The sequence below is a fragment of the Urocampus carinirostris genome, chromosome 10 (genome assembly GCF_059441175.1).
Source record: "Urocampus carinirostris isolate Australia breed hairy pipefish chromosome 10, RoL_Ucar_1.0, whole genome shotgun sequence".
Taxonomy (NCBI): domain Eukaryota; kingdom Metazoa; phylum Chordata; class Actinopteri; order Syngnathiformes; family Syngnathidae; genus Urocampus; species Urocampus carinirostris.
Genome location: NC_142358.1, coordinates 18,604,035 through 18,626,030, shown reverse-complemented (window position 1 = coordinate 18,626,030; position 21,996 = coordinate 18,604,035). Strand labels below are relative to the sequence as shown.

Here is a 21,996-nt window from a genome sequence, read left to right as displayed (position 1 = left end):
AACTGTGGTTTGGTGACAATCGAGACATACTTTTAAAGATGAGGGTTGATGTCATATGCTTAAATAGTTCCATAACTAAATGCTCTGTTGGCTTTTAAAAATGGCAAACATTGGTTAGCACACATACTTCCCAATTGAGAGAAACCTTTTGGCATTGAGTAAGTTAAATGATCCAGGACCTTTTTTCTTCCTCTTTTAACTGTGTTCAGGAAAAGGAACTCTGGAACACGTTTTGAAATCCTGCGCTCGGGCAGGGGAGAGACACTTGGCAACACAACCAGGTGCTGAAACTAAATGCAGGAGCCCTCAGGAAAAAAATCTGCAGCTGAGCGCTAACACCATCTGGGTAACTCCTTTTGTCAGAACAGGAACGCTGTCAAGAGCATGTTGCAAGAGGGCACCCCAGCACATTGTTAGTAGTGAGGGCAAAATGAAAACCAATGAAGCCCTGCAGGAAAATACTTCATAGAAAAATAATTAATTTCCTTGGCTTGGCCCTCATGTGAGCAGAAAAATGTATAACATGCTTGGTGTATGTAGTAAAGGGGTGGGGTGCAAAATGCATGCTCTGAATACAAATATAGTATATATATCTCTCATCTCATCTCATTAGCTGCACCGCTTATCCTCAGTAGGGTCGCGTTGGTGCTGGAGCCCATACCAGCAATCATCGGGCAGTGGGCAGGGGACACCCTGAACTGGTTGCCAGCCAATCGCAGGGCACACAGGGACAGACAACTCGCTCGCTCATTCACACCTAGGGACAATTTGGACCGGCCAATCCACCTGAAATGCGTGTCTTTGGAATGTGGGAGGAAACCGGAGTGCCCGGAGGAAACCCACGCAAGCACGGGGAGAACATACAAACTCTGCACAGTAAGTCCGGTAGCTGGATTTGAACCCACACAGGAGGTTCCCAAGACCATAGAACTGTGCCGCACACGCGCTAACCACTGCGCCGCCGTGCTGCCCATAGTATATATATAATTATTATTATTTATTTGAAGAGTGCTTTAACATGAATTGTCCTGTGTTACTTTGTCTATATTTGTGTTCACGCAACAGGAGAGAATATGTAATAAAGTGCTTATTCATTTTTAATAATAACAATAATACATTTTATTGCAATGCCTTTAAGGCCACCCAAGGTCGCTGTACACAGAATATCAAACAACCATCAAACAAACAAGCAATAAATACAAAAATAAAACAAAGTACAGGCTGCATTTGCCCAAGACAGACCACGGGAAACGGTGCCCCTGATGACCGTAGTGGTTAAGGGATACATCCATCTATCCATCCAACCAACCAAACAACCCAACCCAACCCAACTAAGAGTTAAAAAAAGGGGGCGGTACGTGAGGCAGTTCATTATGGATAGGCAAGTCTGAAGAGGTGGGTTTTAAGCCTTGATGATGATGATTATCATTATCATCATCATTTTTATACAGAAAAAGGGGGGTAGCAGTACAGGTTGGGACTACAACAAATAATTGCTTTAATATTATTAATATAATTAATATTGTTTGGGTCGATTAATGTAAATTTCAGACTACATTTTATTCAAAAATAATATTTTGGGGACTCAAGCATTTTCCTTTTTTGCTGAGAATTTCACCTGCTTTTGAAAAAACTCAAATGGTACTGATCAAGTGGGGGGGCACAGATATGAGGTGGCAAATTTGTATAAAATCAGAAGAGTATATTACAGTGATTCCCCAAGCAAAGGGGAATCGAAGGGGTTTTTTGTCACTTTCATTTTGAACTATACTGAAATTGAGCGAATCATTTCCTGAATCAGTCAGGTGGTACACCCACTTTACAGGGCTTCAAACGTCACCATTTATTGTAACTCCAGGTTCTTACACCGTTTTCCTAGCAAAATTTGAGCACTTTTTAAGCATTTTTAAAGCGAATTTTCAAATTTCTCCAGTAACCGGCATCCTAGTCCCAGGTACTTGTCCTGATGCACCAGTAGGGGGCGATGACACTTCAGATGACAATGCCATTCTGCCGTTAATCATGAGGGAAGAAGAAATGCAATGGCCAGGCAAAACCACCAGAGAGAAATGTCGGTGTAATTTTCAAGGAGACTTGTCTATTTTTCTTCATTTAATGCATGGTCTATCCAGTCAGAATGCTGATAAACATGGCAACAATTTCAAACATTTGCAAGTACATTTCAAACTTTGAAAACGCGACATTAAAATTCAAGCATTTTCAAGGATTTTATGCACCGGTATGAGCCATGGACTCGCCGTTAATGAACCACACCTCTACATTTCTCTGTATGTTCTTCAGGGATTTAACCAGAGAAGTACATCACTCATTTTCAGCACCACCCTGAGACCCAGACATCCTACTGGCCTCAGACAGCACCGAAAACATCGTTCTGATGGAGTGGACAATGCCATAAGAGGACAACTTTGGGGAAGCCGCAAAAGGAAGATGACCAGGTATCAACCCGTGGTCATTGACTATTGCAGCTATACTTGAAGTCAAGATGTATGACTCATCAAAGTTGGCAGCAGAGCATTTGTGGGGTACTAGCTCCACAAAGCTTAAATGCGCTGTGTATTACAGGAACAGCAAGCAGCAGAGAAGCAGCTAAAAATGCCTCGAGATGGATCTGGATCCGGATTGGAGAACCATGAGCACAGGGAAATGCCACCTGAACACAAGTTGCAGTGTTACTTATTTTGTGAAACACCCCATTGAAGGATTTTATACATCTGACTATAAAGGATTTTATACGATTGAATACAAGTTACATTTATTGAGTGCAATGAAGATTTTCACCGAGTAGGCTTAAGTTCAATGGGCAGTGAAAGTTCAGGGCACCCTAGTAGAAAATATTGTTTACAGGAATGGCTGGAACGGGACGTGAGGCTGATGAGATAGTCAGCACATCCGACGACTCAGAAAGGCCCTGATGACGGAGGACGGCAGGCATTGTTTGAGAAACGCTCTCCGCTGTTTTGAGTTTTCCAGACATTGCGGCGAGTTGGTGGAGCTCACGTTGGGCTTCATTGGCACGCCCATGGGCGGAGCCGGCACACCATCTTGCGGAAAGACGTGGGCCGAGAAGCGGGAGAACTAGAGAGAGAAGGCTTCCCAGAGACTCAGATGACACTAATTCGACTAATTTGGCCGATTTCGATGGAGTTCACTTAGTTCAATTATCAATGAAATTAATTCTGCCCCTGTGTGGAAATGTCGGTCTCTTGTTCATCTTTTCCATCAAGAAACGAGCGCGCATTGTTAGGTGAATGTAGGTTGTGTTCGGGTAATGGAGTTAGATAACTAATTCGAACAATTTGGTAAACGGTAAATTTTAGTATTTAATTCCTAACACCAGGAACCCAGGAAACATCACTGACTATGTGTTCAGGTGCATCAATAGATTTATTCATAACTGATATGGAGGAAAAAATGTCAATAAAGTTGAGCTACAGTTTGATCAAAGTTAAAAAGGGCTTTCTAAGCATCGTTAGGTAAGCACATTAGAAGCTTTCTGAGTGAGGGTGTGTCGATGACAACTTAAATGACCCAAGAAGTTTTTTCCCCACTCTCGGTAATCATCACTTGATGCTCATTTGAACCATTAGAGCATTTTCAAGCCGTTTAAATGTCTTATTCATTGACGTTTTTGCAATAAAAATCACTCAGAGTAAGCGAGGATAGGCTCCAGTTCACTGCTATATTAACGAGGACTTTCCTTTTTAAAATAAACATAAATATGCATCACACGAAATGTACGTACACATTCAGTGTAAATGTGTCAATGGATGATTGATATATTGATTGTGAAGTGTCTTCGTGTGCATAAATCGTATGTATTACTTTATTATAATTGCTATTTATATCCCGTGTGAAAGCAACTTAGGGGCTTTGGGGTATTTTTAAAAATGCAATTTAGCTTAAGATAAATCTTCCTGTTGGTGATGGAAACTACACAAATTTAAGACCTCTGAAGAAAAAAAATTGGGAGATTTACAATGTATTAAGTATTTTCCCCAAACACGAGAGACTAAAAAATGTTTTGATTTCATTTTACCAATTGCTTAACACCGATAACCTTACTTTTCTTTTGGGATAATAAATATTTACATGTGATAAATGGCACAATAAGTACATCGCTTACCAACTTTCTCGACATAACTCAGAACAGTTACCTAAACTAGTGGCATTTAGTAAGGCTCAATCCCATTACTCCAATTTCCCCTCAATTTTAATCCTTACTCTCAAAAAGCAGGTTTAAGATGAGGTACGAAAGTCTGAATGCTCTGCAAAGTGTAGTCAGGTACAGGGTTGGGAGGGTTACTTTAAAAATGTAATCCGATACAGTTACTAATCCTAATTCTATAATATGTAATGTAACTGGATCGCTTTCGATTACTATAATACAAATATGCTGATGAAAGACAAAATATAAACAACGTAATAAAATTACAAAATTTTGATAAACACAAAATTACAATGTAACCTTGAAAAAGAACTAGAAGAAACCAAGGTTAGAAATTTGCTTGTCGTCCTTCAAAATTTTAACATCGTAGCATAGTTTGTTAAGCAAATAAAACGTTCTCGTTCCCAGTAATGTTTTAAACACACCAAGTGTGTTTTACGTGTTTGAGGTGGGGATGCCAAACCTCTTTAAAGTATTCAAATTTACTAGGCTAAGTAAATCAATATTAAAACATAACAATGCATAAATCAAATAGTGGATTTTGAACAATTTACTGCAAAATACAAAAAGGAGATAATCAATCAAATTGACTGAAAGTCCCTAAACGCATCACTAGCAAGAAGCTATCTGGCTGCTTAGTTCCCAAAAAGCACACGTAAGCAACCTCACGAAACTTCAGGCGTGCGCCAATTCAACAAAATAAGTGCTACGGTGAAGGACAAAAAAAATACAGACAAAAGGAAAAAGTGATTTTACTGACAAACATGCATAGGTGGATAAGGTGCCGGTCTTTACAATTGTCGCAACAGCTCCAGCTCGCGCAAATTGTGTGTAAATCTAATCCCTCTCCCTCTCTCTCTCTCTCTCTCTCTCTCTCTCTCTCATGTCAGTAATTATGACACAATTTGTCTGTAGGAGCATTATGTATATGAAATATAGTTTAAAAATCAAATTGTAATCTTGCAAAGTAATCCTTTTTTATCTAGATGTACCTGTAATATGATAAAGTATTTTTTTGTAACTATAATGGAATGCAATTTAATTTATCTGTATCCTAATTATGTAACGTCATTACATTTCTCCGTAATCGGTTTCACAAAGTCAGAACCAGTTTGATCATAGCCACGTCCCCTTCGGTATTAACAACGAGCTGGAAGCAATTGTGGCAGGGTAGGAACCAAATATGTATGTGTTTATGTTGTGTAATGGAACATAAATTCCTACAGAGGGCACAGGAGACTTGGTTGCAGGGAAAAATTAACTAGAGTGAAGCGCAGTATGCGTCTTACGGCATACATTTTGCAAGTTAAACACTACAGATTGTTGACACCATTTCCCATGTTACTGTTTCAAAGTGAGTAAAATTAAAAGAAAGAAATAGAAGGTAAAAGAGGAATTACGAGTATGCGATATCACAACAAATGCAACTCAAAGTGATGACGCGGTAAGTAGGAAGTACATTCCCAATACTTATTCAATTCAATTCAATAAAGTAAATATCCCCTTGCCCTCACTTTTACAAAGTTAAAGGGGAAGGAGAAAGAGAAAGTAATGGGCTTTATCCCAAAATTATTCCCAATAACAATTTTAGTTACCTGAAACCAAAAAAGGTCTAGTACCTTTATAAAGGTGTCAAAGAGAAGACTGAAACATTATTACTCAGTTAACAACATTTTCAGGAGCCCAAAAAAGCCCTAAATAGATTACCTGTAGGTAAGTATGACTGAGACTCTTGTCAACGCTGTAGCGCTTCCTCATCTTAACTTGCAGCAGGTTGTTGATCAGATCAATAGCTAGAAACCACAAAAGCATCATATTAGGAAAGCTCACCCCAAAACAAAGGAACATTCATCCCCTGCAGCTTCGTTTACCATCACAGGAGATTTGTTTCCAGGGATTGGAAGGGTACATGAAGGCAGCGTTGTGTATCTGGTCATTGATATCTTCATCTTCGTTGAACGGGAAGGTTCCGCTGAGGCTGACATACATGATGACACCGACGGACCACATGTCCAGCGAGCGGTTGTAGCCCTGGTTCAGCAGAACCTCCGGGGCCAGGTAGGCCGGCGTGCCGACCACAGAACGACGGAATGACTTTTCCCCGATGATTCGAGCAAAGCCGAAATCGCACAGTTTTACCTAAAACCAAAAATGGTGTGGAACCGCTTAAGGCATTTGCTAGTAGGAGGTAGAGCTTATTTGAAACAACATACTCTAATCATGCGTGAACAGGGACCCCGTGACAGGGAAGCCAAGCAAAATTGCACAGTGACGGCCCCAGCCCGGAGCAATATCTAGTCGGGGATAATTGATCATGGAATATTTTTTAAGCTGTGAGGAACTGAGGCCGCAAAGTATGAAGTAGCGACTGATTACAGTATATCGTATATTCAAGAATTCTCACAAAATATAACTATCTGTTAATTGTTGTAAATTGGGGTTCGAAAAACATTATTTATTCAGTACTCAAAATTGGTTATAAAAAAACACAAGAAATAATAGATTTAAGACGCCATTTTTCACTAATAAATTTTACAGGCCAAATTTTGGGAGGTACTTTGCTATTTTTTTACCCAAAAAAAACAAGGTAATTAGAATGTTTTGTACCTGAAGACTATTCAAAATTTTTGGTGATATAGGGTTCACAATAAGAATACAATTACAATAATGAAAGCAGTGTTTAGCAGGATAATATATAGCAAAAATCAATTATAAGTAATAACTCGGGTATTTGACGAGATGCTCCCTCAACATGTTTTAATTTGAAGATGGAAAAATTACATTTAAGAGAACCACTACTGTCATGATTACTCATTGCCCTCACCTGTGCCCGCTCGTTTGGCGCCAGCTGCTGCTCGTTGCCTGATTGATTCCCCTCCTATTTATACTCAGTACTCCAGTCACTCCTTGTCAGTCCGTCAGCGAACATCCGCATATGCAGGGCAAGCACTTTGACTCTGGCTCCCGTCTGTCCCGTCCTCATCCGTATCTTGCTCGTCTGCTCCTGATTTCCTGATCATCTCCAGCTCAATGATTTTTCCCTTCCTTTCAACACGCTCTGATGTCCACCTATTGACCCAATTTTGCCCACCGACCATGCTCTGATCTCCAGCTCCGGCTATCCAGTAAACTTTTGTGTGTAACGTTACGCGTTTGGGTCTACTAGCTGATCTGGCTCTGACACACTACCTGGTACCATGTACCTCTGATAAATCCAATCCCACCCAAAGAATGATCTATTTAAATAGAGACATTTACAAGCTCTTCTAGCACTTTCTAATCCATGCATAGCAACTTTATAGTCTCGGTTTTTAAATTTGGAGTTCATGGACATAATTGGGCAGCAGATACTGTACAAGTAACTGCAAAGTATCAGACGAATAATGAACTGATGCTCCCATTTCAAATAAAATAATATACAATTAAAAAAAAACGATGAATAAAATAACTTGATTTTTCAGGCAAAGCATGTTATCATGCTAGTTTATGCTCAAATGAAGGTTTTGCAATTCAAATATTTTTTTAAACAAAATTGAAAAGTTATTGCTCATAGAAAAGTATTGCAAGAAATCCCTTGTGCCTTCTGTGGTGTGTGAAGATAATCACCAAAAGCCAATTAGAGTAACAACAATCCAATCTTGGTTTATGCACACCTTGATTTACCAACTTTTGTTGTGTAAATGTGAAAATTTACTCTGCCATAATTCCTACCTGAGGAAAAGGATCAGCAGACGCCAATAGAACATTCTCAGGTTTGAGATCGCAGTGGACGATGTTCTTAAAGTGCAGATGTCGCAAGGCTGCAAGAATCTGCGCAAACACAAGGACAGTGTGTGCTGTACTAACGGGCCCACGAGAAGCACGGTTTGAAAATGCATTATGTAGGAAACCATAAGATAAAACTCGCAAGCGACACAGTACATGCAAGCACAATAACATAAAGACAGAAATCTTCTCCATGCCGGCCTAAATGCACACCTGAGTGATGAGGAATTTGGTGAGCCTCTCAGGCAGTCGACCTTTCTCGCTGGAGAGGATCATCTCCAGCATGTCGCCGTGGAGCTTCTCCATGACGACAAAGACCTTCTCTGGGGTTTCGAACATACACTCCAGATTTACGATGCCCAAGTGGCGCAAACTCTGAAAGTGAGTTTACGATGATATGGTTAAGTTAAGTTGAGTTAATATCTCATCAAAAACAGGAGAATATAAATCTTTGACGGGATAAGTGACAAAAACCAAGTGGCCAATACAGATTGTTAAGCGTCAGGTGGTTCAAGTTGTTGGACTCATTATAAACAACGCTTAGGAGAGAAATGTTAGGTGATGTCGCTCCCTGGTGGCTGCAAATGCATTGCATAACAACTTGAATTTAAACAAAAAAAAATCCCCACCTTCTGATATCTTAAACTGAAAGTATCAATTTATATAATTTAAATATAAATACATTTTCATTTCGGAGCATCTAAGTAACCACAAGTGATGTAATATTTGCTGCATAAATTCAGCTACTGTTTTAATTGGAAGTAAAATGACTGGAATTTCAAAAATTATTTAATTTCATTGTATTATATACAAGTATTATATACAAGTATTATACACAGTATTTGTGAAAAACATGTATTTCAAACTTGATTAATACGATTATTTTGAATAATGACAAGTAATAAAACTATAATAAATGGAAAGATAAAATATAGTACTCAAATAACAAAATTGAAAAGCAATCAGTATTGATCAATATCATACTACGGTCCCTATATTGTGTAAGCTCTCAGTTTGAGCTCCTAGTCAAATGATACGACTCATCTGCCACGCTTTTCCCATCAGCACAAAATCTGACAACAATCTGCATCTTATTTTTTTTAAATGCCTTAAAACAATGTCAAATAATTGTCAATTTAAAAAAAAAATCATAATCTCGATAATCTTGAATTTGATATCTTGGCAATAATACATAAGATTGTAATAGTAGGCCTTTCCAATCCATCACATATCGTCGCTGCTATCTCAAAAAGACATAGCTCCAATTTTGGGCTTTCATTTCCTTTTTGCACTTTTCTCTTTCCAGCCAATCCATTAATGCAAAAATTAAAAAATGAAAATAATGAAAATAAATCTATTTAGAAGAGTGACGATGGTATACATTTATGAACACAGTACATGCAGACATCCAGGTTTTATTTCATAATTGTTTATAAATAGATTAATTTCAATAAATTTGTATTGAAACACTCAGAAATAAAGCAAAATAATATCTAAGGATTTTAAGCACTAAATTTAGGAAAACGCAGCAGGACTACCTCAGAAAATATGTTTTTTGTGGATGAAATTTGATTAATATCTTGATAAATATAATACATGATTTAAAAGAAGCAAGCACTATACAGATAAATTGAGCCAGTTATTTAATGCAGTACAAATTACTGCTTCATCAAAACTCTATTTTCAAAGGGGCGAAAATATTTTTTATCAGTAGTATTTTTCTTTTACAATTTATTTCTTTTACTATTATACCATTAACAGTTTCATTGGGCAGGCTGGATTTAAGTCCGACCCATGGGCTGCAGTTTGCCTGCTCTCCTCTTAATGAGGGCATCGTGATGCCCACCCAACTTGAGCTTACCTGCAAGATAGCCACTTCGTTCCTCAGCTGGCTCTCCTGCTTGGTCGGAAAGCGGAGCTTATCAATAACTTTGACAGCAACGTCCCTTCCAGTCTTTCGGTGCTTTCCTGATAAAGAAATATGACATTCAAAACTCTACAGAAGTTTGAAAAACTCATGTAAATGTTCTTACCTCCATATACAACTCCAAACTGCCCCGAGCCCAGAACTTCATCTGCAAATATCTGGTACACTGTACCAATGTCCTGCAGAACAAACGGCATGTCAAGAATATCAATCTTTTTTTTCTCATTTTGTATATTTTTAAAGGATTTATGCGATAAATAACTCACCACATTCTCTTGGATTTGACTGTTAGACACAGAAATGCTCACAGATGCTTGTCCTAAAAAGAATAATATTCATGTTAAATATTAGGCATAAAAAAATTTCATTTGTATATAAATCGTTGTATACTCTTGTTATGTATTATATGAATGTTGACAAAAACATTGACTAATTTATCCTCTAAAAAAATGCTTCCATACATCACTGTAGTGTTTTGTATTTAGATGGCATGCTTTTTGGGAAAAAGCAGCTCGCTGTTTGTGTCTGTTCCACCACGGGGGAAAAAAAAGAATATGCTGCACCATATTTAAAGATGCAGTGCTTAAAATGTAGTAAAAAAGTAGTGGCCTATAGTCTGTAATTTACTGTCATCTCGTATGCAGAGGAACCACTGTACATGCAAAAAACTTTCAGAGGAGGTGTGACCGAATGTAAATGTTATTTCCCTACACTGGAGGGGCATCCTGGAAAGTGACGTGCATGAGAACCCGAGGAGAGCCTATTATACACAAATAAATACGGTATTTATGGTTTACATGGATGCTTTTAGGAAGCTGGGAACGGATTACTAGGTTCTCTGTCGTTTCTTATAGGAAAAAAAAATTTCGAGATACAAAAAACTCTAGATACGAGCTTGCTCCAGGAACGAGCTAATCTCATGTGCAGAAGGGACGCTGTAAATGCAAAAATATCTCAGAGGAGGTGTAACTGACTGGGTCATGTTTCCCACCGCCGGTGGGGCTTTCTTGAAGAAAACCAGCATGAGTACCTGACAAGAGCGCGTTATACACAAATAAATACAGTGTTAAAGGCTAGTATGGATGCTTTTGGGAAACCGTCAACGGATAATTCCGTTTTTTAATTATTTCTTATGGTGAAAATTTGTTTGAAAATCGAGAAATTCAAGATACGAGCTTGATCAAGGAATAAATGAATCTAGTGTGAAGAGGAACCATTGTATATACACAAATATCTCAGAGGAGGTGCGACTGACTGTGAGTAGTGTTTCCCTCAGCTGGAGGGGCATCCTGGAAGATGACAGGCATGAGGGCCTGACGGATGGCGCTCTCCCAGGCCTTGGCTACCTCACGCCCGATGCCGCTGTTGGGGGCCACTTGGCTGGGGGATGGAGGAGATTGGGAAGGTGGGTGCCGAGGGGAAAGGGGCGCAACTGTGTTGGGATCCTCCCCCACAAAATAGCACATGGTGCCCGTGATGATCTCAAAGCAGTGCGGGTTAGTACCAGCGGGGACCAAGGCAAAGTTGCCGGCAGGTCGCACCTCTAGGATTTCCGATAGAGGGATCTCCTGCGAGGAAGATGAGACATAACCATGAAGGCAAGTTCGAAATGTACCAATCTAAAAGGCAGTTGGATAAACTGGACTTACTTTATAGTATTTGTTTGAGGTGTTGTTCTGGAAAAGGATGATGCATTTACAGTCCAGACGCCAGTAGTGTCTCTTTCTCTGTTGGGGTAGCGCACGAAGAGGACATGTAAGGGGACGATTGGGATGGTTTGAGCGTTGAAGTCCAAGAGGAAGAATAGAAGAATGGCCAGATGATAGGAAAGCTAAGAAATGGAAAAAAGAGGGAGTGTCAGAAGAAATAAAAAGACAAGGAGGACAGATCTAGTGTTAGTAAGACAAGATAAATAAGAAGTACAGTGCAAAACGAAAATCACGAATGTAACTAAGGTTCTCAGGGTACCGCTGCAGACGGAGCTAAAAGCCCTGAAAGTTACTTTCGTTCGAGAAATGCATACCAAAATTTGTCATACCCGTGTCATCGGGAATGTCTCTAAATTACTGTCTTAACACAGGATTCTGAGTGACATGATGACATGTGGGACTCATAGAAAAGTAGTTTTATTTGTAACTTTTGGTCCATATTATCACTACTGACTGCCAGAGGCAGTGCTGTAAGCACTAAATGACGAATATAGAGCTGTAACAACACATCAATAAAATCGGTGATTAAAAGCATTGATCCCCTAGTTTTATAGTTTTCATCGAAAATGCGTATTTTGTAATTTTCTCTAAACTGGCGTAGACCACAAACGATTCTTATAACTGGTAGCTGTTATGAATAAAGCATTTTTTAAATAGGCACATAAGGAAGTTATTCATAATAAAAATGAAATTCTACTAGTCATCTTAACAGAATATGGCAAAGGTTTGTCTTCTCAGAGCAAGGAGAAGAGAGATGAGGTTGAATAAAAAAAATTAGATTTAATTTAAAAATAATCATCATCAAATGAGGAAATCAGGGCTGATATATCAATGATTCCCCATCAGATATGTTAAATGTTCTAGCAAAATAAAACATTGAAAAAGGTAAATTGTATTAAAATGTTGTAGGGTGGAAACCTCCAAAAAAACATATTTAAAGCTGGTATCTGAATCAATACACAAACTCCAAGGAAATTAACCTAATTTATACCCAATACAAGCATTTCTCTTGATATTGTTGATGTGTGTTTGAGTTTTTAATAAAACATTGTTAAATAAAAAAGCTTGGCAAAAGAAAAAGGACAAGAATGAAAGAAAAAAGGGGAAATGATCGAGTTAAATATACCAGTGTGTCCTTATTGCTGTAGTGGACCATCCATCCTTCCTTGATAGCCGTGCTGGATCTACGGGTTGTCTGCCTCACTGACTGGACCACCCTCATGAGTGGAATGTAAACACTGGAAAGAAACAAACACAATCAGGTGTTAATTAAAATAAACTTTTTTTTTACTTTGCTTATCTCATCTAATGCCAGAAATTTACAATTCATTGCTATTTTAACTCATTTTTGAAGGCTTATGGGAAATTCAGTTATGTAGTTATATAGGCATTGGACATATCAAAAGAAATTTGGAAACCTCATCTTTTAGTAGAAAGACGTAAGTATCTGTCTTTTACCATTGTTTAGTAAACAACAATTGAACACTGCTGAGTTTCTTAAATATACGTGTTTCAAAGACAACTTCTGAGTAAAGGGGCTTTACGTGAAACAATGCATATTAAGCAGAACCTTCACTTCGGTGCTTTTTTTTTTTTTAATTTGTGATACCTCCAATATCTGAACAATGCTTTCCATACACACAAAGGCACTCTGCTTGCAAAATAACATTTTATTGCAAGAACACTGAACTTATGCATTTATGATGCATAAACTTTGCAAAAACCTTTTCAGCTCCTGATGTTTCGGTTGACAAGATAACACGATTTGGTCACTCGGGGCCAACCCATACACTCTCAATCGCTGAATACATGAAGCAACACGAGGATGTGGGGGCTCCGATGTTTTAACAAAGATCTGAACGAAGCCACAACTGCCATCTCATGGTGATTTATCATTCTAAAGTCATTTCCAGAGGCTTGATACTTTACTGAAAAGTAGCGCCAATATCTTTATAAAACATTTTAAAAAATAATTTGAAAAAAAATGTTTTTTACATTTTGGCACTCAGGGACAAAACTTATTTTACTGAATGAGTTTACATGTTTTCCATTCCGTTTGAATACCTCTGATCTGCACTGACTCCACCCTGGTTGCTCTCAGGAGAAAAAGAACCCGGGATGCTGCAAGCCTCATCCGAGTCGTCCATTGATGACTTGTCTGAAGCGTCGTAGTCGCTGGTGTAGTCCATCGGCACTTCCGGATCAGCACTGGGGTTCAACATATCTACGAAAAGATGAAGAATGGGACTGAGTGCATATTTATAATTTATCGAAGGTTTATATGAAATACAAATGAATGCACTTTACTTGGATGGTCACCGATCAGCAAGAATGCATGCAGACTTACCGTTGTTACTTCTGTTTTCTGAGAACATAAAGAGATTAGCACGAATGAGGTGCAGTCCAGCTTTGTTATGTTGGTTGTTAATACTACAATTATGAGATGGTTTATTAACTCAGGCAAGGGGTTAGCATTTTTAGAATTAAAATGATAATAAAGCACCAACATGTCCACATACCTCCAATGGTTTCGCCCAGACAGTCGTTAGGAACTTTGTATGCGCAGCGTTTATGGCAGTTAAACTTGCAGTCTGAAAAAAAAAAATATGAAAAATATTTGAGGTTACGATAATTGGACTGTCGCTATAAATCTATTAGTTAGGCCTGTGTTTTTTAACCACTAGTGTGCCGTGAAAGTTTGTTTAGTGTACAGGAAATTCGCCAGTTTTATCTTTGCAAAAAAAGCATGCCGTTGTTCAGTATTAGTAGTCGACTGATAAAAGGCACCGATATTTGGGAATTTGACAGTATCAGCATTTTTATTTATTCAACTAGGTGATTACATATATTTAAAACTGGCTTATTTAGGCTCAGATGCAGACGAGCCTCTCTTTCCCTCTCTCTCGACTTCTGTCTTTGACACTACCCACCCCGCGCCTTCTGATATGATAAAGGGCCAGGGACGCAGCCACCGAAGCAGGAAGAATTAAGTTAGAGCGAAGTAAACAGCAGCAGCTCTGCTAAGTCCTGAGTCCCGACATGCCTGTGAATCAAGACCGCTGATAATATTGCGATTTTTAAATGTCAGAGGTGAAAAAGCGTGTGTGTGATTAAGAGATAGTGTAAAAAATCTAATTACCTTGTTTCAGGGAAGCATTTTCAGGTGGAGACTGATATATTAGCTCTTATCATAACATTCTTTTGTCTATCAAGCGTGTGTGTTTGTGATTGCAAGAGAGCATAAAAAGCGAGATAAAGTGGAAGGCTTCGTTATTAGCTCTATTAAATTGTCTATCTGGCTCAAAAACAGGAGTGCCCACACTTTTAAACTCTCAAGCTCCATTAAAATTATGATGCATATTTTATTTTTAAGTTCATTTAAGTCCTGTTGGTTGTATTGACATTTTTATTCATTTATTGTATGAAAAACAGGGAGCTATTTAAGTTTTTATGTACCTTTATACCAGTTGCTGCCAAGCCTAATATTATTTCCTGTGACCTATTGATTTCATTCATTCATTCATGTATTCGTCTCAGGCAGTTACATTTTTGTGTACACGTGTTAATATAACTTAACTCATACCAGAATGTCTTAAAGGGAGCGGGACAAAGAAAACTTTCCAACCCTTTTCTCATATATAAAAAACTTAAGAAAAAAATAATTTCCTGCCACTTTTGTTGAATTGATATTCCCAGCAGGTATGAAATAAGTTGTACAGCTCACAGGCAACTCATAGACAACAAATGATAGTTTTGTAACAGAAAGAAAACAGTCATAACTGTGTAACTACAGGTAACAGACCGATAGTATTACATAGTAACCCATATCAGTATATATAAAGTATATATACATACTGCATACAGTATATACTGTATTTCACTAGCACTGGTAACAGAATTAATTACCAGCACTGGCAAAGAGAAAAACATCGACAATTGGATCACAATAGTATACCAACGATGTAAGAACAAGTACTAACAATGGTAAGGCCAAAATACCCACTATGCTAAGAGAACAGCCATACATTACAGAACAAGACCAACCGTTTGTAGTTTAAATCTGTGAATATTTTTGCATTGTTTTAGTTGTAAACTCAGACTGTTTCTCACACCACATACAGCTACACAAAAACGTTGACGCATTTAAATTTTGGGTATTTTGAATTCTCCTTATCCCCTTAAATTATGAGCCCTTTCTTGAATTTCAAACATTTTCTGTAATTCTATGGGCAACATTTTGTTGAGAGCTTTAAATTAGATTAAGGCTGTATTACATTTGACAAAGGCCTGAAGTTTGAACAACTTAGACTGCAGAAACAGCTCATGCGTATGATCCGAATACCAAGCCTTGATAATACACAGTGCTCGTTTTTTTACTGTAACTAAGCGTTCTACTCTAGTTTGAAAATGATTTCTCCACTTTCACCACAATATGCAATATGTCAGGTCTGGAAGGACCAAGGTACAGTACAAAGTACGGAATGCGTCCTTATCAAGGAATGGTTTTACCTTATTCAAAACTGCTAGGCTTTTTTTTTTTTTTTACTTTTTATGTGTCTGATGTGGGGTTTCCAGGAAATTGTGTGATCAATTACTCATAGTAATTCATTTTCACTCATATTTTTAATTGGGGCATCGTCAATCAGAATAAGTAATTCTGTGTTTTATTTAAAATTGCCAAAACACATTAATTTGGTCTTATTTACATTTAATGATAGTTGTTTACAAAGTATTCATAACTTTTTTGATTAATACAAATTCCCTATTGGTTAAATCGAAATATTAGTCTTGTTAGTTATGTTGAAATTCTAATTTACAGTAAAATATATAAGGAGCTTTTCAAGTTTTATCTACTTTTATTCGACTTGCCGCTAAGCCTAATTTCATTTCCTGCACTGTTAGTTTTTGGTTTAATTGAAATATTAGTCATGTTAGTTGGGTTGAAATTCAAATGTGTTTACTCGGAAAGGTTTCAAAAAACTAATAAAGTTTTTTTTTAATTTTTAACAAATATTTTTTGTTCCTTTTTAAATAGTTCTTACACATACAATTTAAAAGCTTTTAAAGCAAATGAATATCGGCTCCAAATATCAGTTTTCCACCTCCTCTTAATATTAATAATTGGTATCATATTGGCCTTAAAAAAACATATTGGTTGACCCTTATTCAGTTTTTTTGCTTTCTACCAGAGATCAGATAAGAAATTGTAACATTCATCCATATCAGTAGGTGGCAGTAGATTACCATAATTTTATACACTAATTATCTGCTCATGAAGTAGAAATCTCAATGTCCACCTTATAGACCAGAAATACAGTAAATAAAATCTGAAATACTGTACATAGTTAATTACAATGCGTATGGTAACCATTTATGAACGAATGATGTTAATTTAGATATGAAAGCAGATTTGCTAATATCTATTTTCTATGAAATCATTTTTTTTAATTTCTCATGTTTTATTTATGAAAACCTTGCTTGAACTGTAGTTTTAATTTCAAGGGACTTATGGTCCGGTGCGTTTTATATTTGAAACAAATGGCTCACAGGGGAAGTATGGTTGTTAATACTATAATCAAGTATACCTTATACTCTAGATTATAGACCGTATATTCTAGCCACTAAAATATACGGTCTATAAACAACTTATTTTGTTTGGCTGTAAAATTAACACTGCGGAAAAAAACTAAGTTAAATCGTTTTAGATAATTCGAAATTATTATCTTTGTAGTTTGACCTTAAAAAATATTTTTTTAGGTTCTACTGGAAGATAATTTGGGTTATTTTGCAGAACTATAGGTTAAATAAATAGTCAAATTCAAAATCAAAGAAAAATGATTAACCCAAATGAATAAGCTGAATTACTTCCTGACCCATTATGACTCCAAATTATAAGAAAAAGCTTATACCCTAAATCTATTCAACATGATCATTTACATTAAAAACAAAACATGAAAATGGAGGCCGGGAGTTGGGTTTTTTTTTTTTTTACATTTTCAAAAGACGTTGTGCTTGAGGGTTTTTAATAAAACCTTGGGTCAAAAAAAGTTGAGAAAACCTGGCTCAGTAGAGATTTTCTATAATTTATAATTCAAATAATTATTTATATGATCCAGCCCTGAATATCATAAAGTTTAATACAAAATCTTAACTCACCTTTACACTGCAGGCCTTGCCTAAAAAGTCCTCGGAGGAGCCTCTTGCAGTACTGGCACACCGTAGGGCGCGTGTAGGAGTGGACGGCAAATGTGTGGGGCACTTTCACCTTAGTCATTAGGATCTTGTCCAAATGTACGGGTCGGCCAGTGTAGAAGCGGCGAGCCTCACTCGGCGTCCGGGGCTGGGGTGGGGGGAAGAAAGATATTGAATGGTTGGTTTTCAAGACAAATACCATATTTGCCAGACTATAAGTTGCACCTAGTTGAGTTTTTGGGGTAAGTCCAACACCAAAAACATGTCATCTTGAAAGGTCATTATAAATAAACATAAAATAGAGAACCACAGGCTGAACAAGTGTACGGCATACTAACGGTACAATATTATTCCGATAGCATAAAGAATATGCTAACCAAACGCCAAATCACGAAATCCAATTAACGCTTCATCCTCTGAGTCACTTTAAAACAACTCCCCAAATTAAGGAAGGTGAGCGATGCGCCATTTCGTCCTTTCGCTTTTACATAGCTTACGTCTGAGTCTTCGTCACATTTACTTTTTGCTGGTCCATTGCAAGTCTCACCAACTCCAAACTTTCTTTCTGCCGCTCGATTTTTCGGATGCATATTTTAATATATTAAACTTGTAATTAGCAGAATATATAATGTTGCTTTTCGGTGCTATTTTTGTTCAGCCTTTCTTGTTGAAATGAAATTACCGGCAATGTTGAAATCCCTCTTGACGTGACGTATTGTGAAAAGAACACATAAAATGATATAACAATGTGTTAATAATTTCACTTATTCATTTTTACTGTGACGATAACTTATGAAATGATACAATAAAGTGTTAATGAATTCACACACACGATTTAGTGCAAAAATAACATGTGAAATGATAGAACTATATCAGCCAAATTACGAAAAAAAAAACAGCTTTCCGGAATATATCGAACTCATTTTCTTCTTCCTCATTACTTTAAATATACAGAAAAGAGGTAAGATCTTTGGCCCGAAAGTTGGGTTGGGCCTAAAATGTAAACCATTACGTTCCGGTTTGGGCCAGGCTTCTCTTTCGCTGAGTATGTTTCAAATTATCCACCCATCATTTTTCTTTATGGCGGATCCACAGGATGGACTGTAACAGGTGGATAATTTTCAAAAAGTCAGCGAGAAAGAAGCCCTCCTCCATCCTCCTTACAAATAAAATATGAAAATTCGGGTTTGCTCCCCTCAAATCTAGTTAATTTGTCTGGGTCGGGCTGGAATATTTAGGTCTGATCTTACGCCTAATACAAGGAAGTTAAAAATTACCTGATTTTCTGGACTGTGAGGCCACCTAAAAATCTACAATTGGCCACCAACTTGAAAGTGCGCTTTCTAATCCGGCGCACCTTATATACCAAGATACATAATGAATAAAACAGGAAATACATAGTTTCAATTAAATGATACTAAATACATAACTCTTCTGCTTTTGAGAAACATTTAGAGTGGTCTTGGAGTGCCTTCTTTTGGTTAACATAAAAGAAAACAATATATAGAACATTCAAACAGTCATTGCACATGTCTGTAAGTATAAAATGTATTGTGACTACTAGAAGATCTTTGTTTATGGTAATGTTTTGTACACAATTATGTACCCTATATGGAATTGTTTCTAGTATGTCATAATTATAGTTTTCATTTTACCTCTGTGGCTTGAGGGTTTTTCTTGGGCTTTTTCTCTCCCTACAAAAAGGAATGTTCGTTCATTGAAAACTGAACTAAAATTGGCCTAAGTACAGTTCTGAAAGAGCACAACTATCAAAAAAAAAATCGATCCGGCTTATACATAAATCAAGGTATCTTCTTTAAAGATTGTTGTGCAAAAATCTGAACAATAAAATTCATCTTGGATTTTACTCTAACTTGGCGCTCTATTATTTTTATAATTCCCAAGTATGCCAAAGTGTGACGTGTAAAAGATGATTGTTACCATTTGCGTATGTGAGCGAACCAGGCCGGAGTCCTCAGTGCAAGTGGACGAGGTCCCAAAGCTGTAAACGGACTCGCTGGTGGAGAGCCGTAGAGATTGGCTGCTGTTGATAGAGGTGGTAGACAGCCGCCTTTTTCGAGCTCTACAGTTGTTTGGGATGCTGAATGCACAGCGCTTGTGGTAGTTCAGTCCACATCCTGCAGGGAGCACCAAGAGACAGGGGAACGGGATGGAATTAGAGTAACAGTGTGGCAGCACTGTAAAATTGACATTCTGTGACATATTTAAAAAATCTTACCATCACACTTAAGTCCCTGTCTGACAAGTCCAAACAACATCTCGCCACAGTGATCACAAAAAGCGGGGGCCCGATAGGAATGCACGTTCAGAGCATGAGGCCGGATCTGGAAATCTTCGGATGTGGCTGCCGCTAAAGAAGTCACAATAAATTACATTCTGTAAATCAGAGGTGTCAAACTCATTTTAGCTTGGGATCCACATGGAAGAGGAAAAACAATTTCATGGGGGGTGGACTAGTAAATTAATGGCATAAAAGGTGTAGCTTAGCTGGGGGGTTGAGAGTCTTTTCGGAGGCCCACAATTAAATTATGATTCAGGAATGTTAGATTTGATTATAAAACAATAATCAAAGGGGTTTTTTTTTTCAATATTTTTTCCTTTATTGAGATTTAATTTCGTATAGTGTGTATCAACAGTGCATTCGTACAAAAATAAAAATAATAAAAAATAAATACATTAATTCATTTTCACCACTGTTTGTTTAACTCAAATGAACTCATGCAGACTGAAAAGTGACAAAAATAGCACACAAACACTAACTTAAATGATATATCTAATGATTCAAAAGTATTTCTTCTTTGTTTACCTGATCATGGGAACTTGGCTTTCAGATTTCATTTGTATTACAGAAATTTGCTGAAGCTTTTTTAACCTTCTCCAAAGACAGCCAGGTGCTATTTCTAAACATTTGTGTATTCCTTTGAATGGCACATCTGTGACTCGTATCTTAAGTAAATAACATTCGGATGGGGGAGGCATGGTGGCTGGGTGGTTCAATTCCAGCCATCACAGCCTTATAACATGCACCGTTTCTACTGCAGAGTTTGCATGTTCTGCCCGTGCTGCGTGGGTTTCCTTGGGGTACTTCGGTTTCCTCTCACGTTTCAAAAACATGCGGCCAGTCCAAATTATTCATAGGTGTGATTGACTGGGATCGAAGTGAGAACAGGGCGGAGGTGGAAGGCAGCAGAGGCTGTGGTTGTGGCTAAGTTGCGGCTAGGACTCAGGGCACTGGGCAGAGACCCACGGAAGAGCTGAGTAGCAGCGCAACACCTAGCTACAACAAGGCAAAGGGTAAGGTCCGGAGATCACTGATGCAGCAAGGCTTTAAATGTGCTACTTTGTGCTAATACGCTTAATCATATACTAGTTTTATTTTATTGTTTATAAAAGCATTTGGATTCACGTAGATAATTTTAATTTTCTTTTAAATTAAATTTACTCTTTGTTCATTGGATGGACTTCTATAATTTGATGATCCGATTTGTTGTTTTAAAAAAAAAATCAAATACGACGTTGCTAGTTACTCAGTACTTGAGTAATTTTTTCACCAAGTATATTTTTACTTTTACTCAAGTAAGTATTTGGATCTACTTAAATAATATAAATCTGAAGTAAGAGTACTTTTACTTGAGTACAATTTTTGGCTACTCTACCCACCTCTGGTGAGAGTGAAGGAAGTTTGAAAGACCCGAAACCCTCGGGTAACATTACTGATGATGTGTCCAGTTGTCATAAGTCGAAGTATGTTAAAAGTCTAGTTGGTAAATACAGCCTCAGGAGTGGCACCTAACTTTGGTGGTATTAAGTGGACATATTTAAAACTGCAAGTCATTATTTGGCGTGATGCAGCTTATTTTTATTTGGTGCTTCAATCAGCAATGTCTCGTGGGTCACATAAAATGATGAGGCGGGCCACATTGTGCCTGCAAGCCGTGAGCTTAACACATGTGCTGTCGATCCTTAAGTCCTTAGATATAAAACACTTTATCACACTACTCACCAGAAAGCACCACCTCCACCAGATCCCCCTCCTGAATGTCACTTGTAAATTTAACCAGCTGCAGGATGTTGCTGGTGGATGTGTCGTGCTTAAACAGCAAAATCTTATCATAGATGCCATAGAAACCACATTCTGGGAACTGTAACAGACAACAAAAGAACATGGCAAACTGGTAATTGGGATTTGCTGGAAT

At 37.6% G+C, this 21,996-nt stretch overlaps 1 protein-coding gene across 2 annotated transcripts in view; it reads right to left on the bottom strand.

Annotated features, from left to right (window-relative positions):
- Nucleotides 1-21,996, bottom strand: part of prkd2 (protein kinase D2) — a 54,435-nt gene that overhangs the window by 5,637 nt on the left and 26,802 nt on the right. For both annotated transcript variants that reach the window (XM_088345417.1, XM_088345418.1), the window contains exons 3-19: nt 21,804-21,942; nt 20,019-20,150; nt 19,721-19,917; nt 17,744-17,927; nt 14,107-14,178; nt 13,935-13,952; nt 13,652-13,811; nt 12,714-12,825; nt 11,528-11,605; nt 11,134-11,446; nt 10,145-10,197; nt 9,985-10,057; nt 9,813-9,919; nt 8,165-8,326; nt 7,898-7,996; nt 6,058-6,325; nt 5,894-5,979 (exon numbers count right to left, since the gene is read on the bottom strand). In XM_088345417.1, the coding sequence (XP_088201543.1) occupies nt 5,894-5,979; nt 6,058-6,325; nt 7,898-7,996; nt 8,165-8,326; nt 9,813-9,919; nt 9,985-10,057; nt 10,145-10,197; nt 11,134-11,446; nt 11,528-11,605; nt 12,714-12,825; nt 13,652-13,811; nt 13,935-13,952; nt 14,107-14,178; nt 17,744-17,927; nt 19,721-19,917; nt 20,019-20,150; nt 21,804-21,942 (2,253 nt within the window). The remainder of the gene's footprint in view (nt 1-5,893; nt 5,980-6,057; nt 6,326-7,897; nt 7,997-8,164; nt 8,327-9,812; nt 9,920-9,984; nt 10,058-10,144; nt 10,198-11,133; nt 11,447-11,527; nt 11,606-12,713; nt 12,826-13,651; nt 13,812-13,934; nt 13,953-14,106; nt 14,179-17,743; nt 17,928-19,720; nt 19,918-20,018; nt 20,151-21,803; nt 21,943-21,996) is intronic.